Source organism: Myotis davidii, unplaced genomic scaffold (assembly GCF_000327345.1).
Source record: "Myotis davidii unplaced genomic scaffold, ASM32734v1 scaffold271, whole genome shotgun sequence".
NCBI lineage: Eukaryota > Metazoa > Chordata > Mammalia > Chiroptera > Vespertilionidae > Myotis > Myotis davidii.
In genome coordinates this window covers 1516409-1520275 of record NW_006284839.1, presented here as the reverse complement: position 1 = coordinate 1520275, position 3867 = coordinate 1516409, and the positions used below count along the sequence as shown (strand labels likewise).

The following is a 3867-nucleotide window of genomic DNA, read 5'->3' as shown; positions in this document are numbered from 1 at the left end:
CTGGCTTATTCATGTCTTGGCTGTTTATATTACTTCATCCTATGCGGACTAACTGCTTAGCCTTGTCAGTGGTTATATGCCCTCAAACCCCACCCATATACATAGGGCCATTCAATGTTTTTCTTTGCCAATCACTCCTGAAACTTTCTTTTAGGACATTTTTTTCTTTGCTTGTGAAATAATATTACTCACCCTACTCATTGGATTTATTTCTGGAAGATTTGTGGCTGCTTCCTGATTATACTGATTGTGATTTGTCACCAGTGAGCCTATTTAAAAAGAGGCAACTCCCAAAGAGGAGCCCCAACTTGTTCTGCACAATGGCAGCATTGTTGGTATAAGTATTTAATCCACCAAAGGGTAACAATTACTTGGGTGTAAGAATTTTGAAAAAAAATTTTTTTAACTCGCATTCCCTTCTTAAATTCCATGTATGCTGATGTTCTCTACTAAAGCCACTTTTCAAACAAATTGGCATTACACAGACATTTCAGGGACCACAGAATTTATCTTAGCAATGATACTGATATTTAGTGCCAAGTATATAAATCTGAAGAACATAGTATCACTGCTTCTAATTGCAATTTTTAAAACAATTTCAAATTCTATAAAGGTATGCTAATTCCCTGGCTGCTGCTGGATATAATTGTGTGGTATCCAAACTGAAAGAAAGCTTTCGTTATAGTCTTTTTAGAAGTCCCCCAAGTTAACTTACATAATAAACATAAATTTGAAAGTGCACAAAGCAATCTATTAGTTATATGTAATTTTATAATCCCCAAAGTAGTATATTTAAAATCATAGCAGCCTATTATACAATTACATTTGTTAAGTGGGAATGGCAAGAGTAGATGAGGAAAAGGGAGACTTTGTTTTTTACTTTAAATACTTCAGTGCTGAATAAATATTTAAACACTTTTTAGAAAAAACTGAATAAAGAGTAAAATTATAAAATCAAGACATTAGTTTTTTTCTACACCCTGTCATCCCCACCTCTAATCTCCTTCCAGACTTAGCACTGTGAGGGCGGAGGTCTGTGTGTCTTCTATAGCAGTCTATCTCCCACAGAGCCATCCCCATCGCAGATGCTCTGCATCTAGATGAGTAGAGGTGAAGGCAATGGGAGCAGGAGGATTCAACAAACCTTGAAGTGAGCATTAAAAATAGCACTTCTGCCCACAGTCGTGGCTCAGTGGTTGAGTGCCGACCTTTGAACCAGGAGGTCACAGTCGATTCCCAGTCAGGGCACATGCCCGGGGTTTCAGGCTCAATGCCCTGTGTGGGGCATGCAGGATCAATGATTCTCTCTCATCATTGATGTTTCTATCTCTCTCTCCCTCTCCCTTTCTCTCTGAAATCAATAAAAAAACTTTTTAAATAGCACTGCTATTTAGGAGTGAAGGGACCAAAGTTTTGCCATCCTGCAGCTGCTTGTTGGAATACTGACTTTAAGCTGTTTATTAAGAAACAAGACCCAGAAAGAACCTTTGGCCTTTTCCATCTAAACATCCTGCCTAAGCGGCTTGGATGAAAAGGCCTACTCCAGGAAGGGAATTTCAGGATATTCATTTTAGCCTAATTTGAATTAAGTATGGTAAATAGGAGGACTTCAGGCAGGGGCCTGTTCACTAGAAATCCTGTGTCCCATTGTTTCTGAGTTGCCTAGCAAGAATTTGCCTGCTGTGTGTTCCCTTCTCCCTCAACTATCTGTAAATCGCCCACTCTCACTTCTTAAATCTGAGACCCCATTCCCCCTACCTTTCTCCTTTATCCAAAATGTCATATATACTCAATGTTGCCTCACTGTTTTTGAAATTTTTATGCTTACGTGAATTTCCCATGCATATGTAATAAAATTTTATTTTCTCCTGTTAATGTCTTTTAATTTATTAACCCAGCTAGAAGAACTTAAAAGGTAGGAGGAAAAGTATTAATTTTGTAGCTCCCATTAGAAAGTAGACTTTAGAATAAAAAGATCCATTATCGCCTCCCTTTGAAATTCTAGTTAGTATTTATTCACAATTCTAACTGCTCTGCTCCTTCAACATTTAGACCCCTATTTGAATGGGACGGCCAGAGAAACCCTCTACAGGGCAAGTAATTGATCAGGACAATGTTACTACAAGTTTGAGAATATCATCCTGAATATTACATATGAAGTCCAATGCCAAGAACCTGACTCCTGTATGACATTCTTCTTTTGGAACTACTAAATAAAATGCTAATCACCTGTTAAATGGAATATAACTACTTCATTCTTATTGTTTCTAATCTCTACGTTCAATTCTACACCTTGCTACACAACAAACTCACTTCATATTTGGTCACTACTCTCAATAACCTATCACTTTCTCCATGAAGCCCATATACCTCAGCTTCGGCCTTAAGTCATTAGTCACAATATAGGTGCCTACACTGGGACCAGGCTGATACTTAAGGGCAGGAGCAAGAAACAAAAGTAAGTAACACTGATATAACAACCACTTCTCAGCTCCAGACTATGAGTTTATAAAAAACAGTGTGGGTAAAAATGAGTTTTGAAATCTTCCGTCTTGAACTGTAAAATACAATACTATGCAGAGAGGCCATGGGTTTAAATGAGGTCAAGGAGAAGTAACGCTTGAAAGTTGCTGTTGACAAACCTGTCCCAAATTTGCTGAAGGGGTGTTTGGGATTCCCCGTAGCTTTCTCCAACTGAAAGAGTCTCCAAGCATCGTTCATCACATTCTTCTCATGTTCTGAATCAACTGCATTCACCTCTCTGTCTTTGCAACTCTCATCAAATAACGGGCACAGAAAAAACTGCGCAAACCTAAGGGTGTGAAACATAATTTAAAAGCTGTTATTTTTAAAAAGTGGCCTTTAAAAAAATGCGTGAAATGTAATAGATAGGAAATATTAATTCTACAAAATCAGAAAAAACTACCATTGCTACTAAGAAAAAAGGAATATAAAATATATTTTAAGTAACATAAAAAATATATAATATTGGACATATGTAAATTCAGAAGTCAATCAACCCGAGAGATGTTAATTAGTGAAGATATAAAAAGATGAACACCTCCGATTCTGACACCAATTCCCATGTCTTTTTTCCACACCACCAAACAATTCTCCGACACCAGCTGGGTATCCCACAATTCAGCTCAATTAGGACACTGGCTACCTAAAAATCAGATGCTGCCCCCTACAAGGCTGCCCCCTTCACACACTAATCACAAGTCTGGTTGTCACCTAAGCTTCTGACCAACTCTCTGAACAATAGATGGGAGGATTCCACAACTTCCTCCTCAGGTTCTATTAATTTAACAGAGCAGCTCACAAGGCTCAGAGAAACATTTTACTTTCTAGCTTACTGGTTTATTATAAAAGGATATAATTCAGGAATAGTCAGAAAAAAGAGGTACACAGGGCAAGGTATGTGGGAAGTGGTGAGGAGTTTCCATGCCCTCTGAACACACCTCTCACCAAATCTCCATGTGGTCAAAACTAGGAGTTCTCCAAATTCCGTCCTTTTGGATTTTTAGGGAGGCTTTGTTGATTAAATCATTGACCATTAGTGACTGAACTTAATATCCAGCCCCATTCTCCTCCTTAGAGGTCTAGGGATGAGACTATAAATTTCAAATCTCTAATCATGTGGCTCCCACCTCAAGTTACCTAGGGGCTTCCCCCAAATCCTCATTAACATAACAACCTTTATGGTTCTTACCACTTAGGAAACTGCAAGGGGTTTTTAGGAGTTTTATGGGTCAGGAACAGAAAAGAAGACCAAATATATATTTCTTATTATAAATCACAATGTCGCCCTAGCTGGTTTGGCTCAGTGGATAGAGCGTCGGCCTGGGGACTGAAGGGTTCTGGACC

The 3867-nt window shown here is 38.4% G+C and overlaps 1 protein-coding gene across 1 annotated transcript in view; it reads right to left on the bottom strand.

Moving 5' to 3' along the window:
- Positions 1-3867, bottom strand: part of IDE (insulin degrading enzyme) — a 63611-nt gene that overhangs the window by 52893 nt on the left and 6851 nt on the right. The window contains exon 4 of the mRNA XM_015558007.1: positions 2643-2812. Within this exon, the coding sequence (XP_015413493.1) occupies positions 2643-2812 (170 nt within the window). The remainder of the gene's footprint in view (positions 1-2642; positions 2813-3867) is intronic.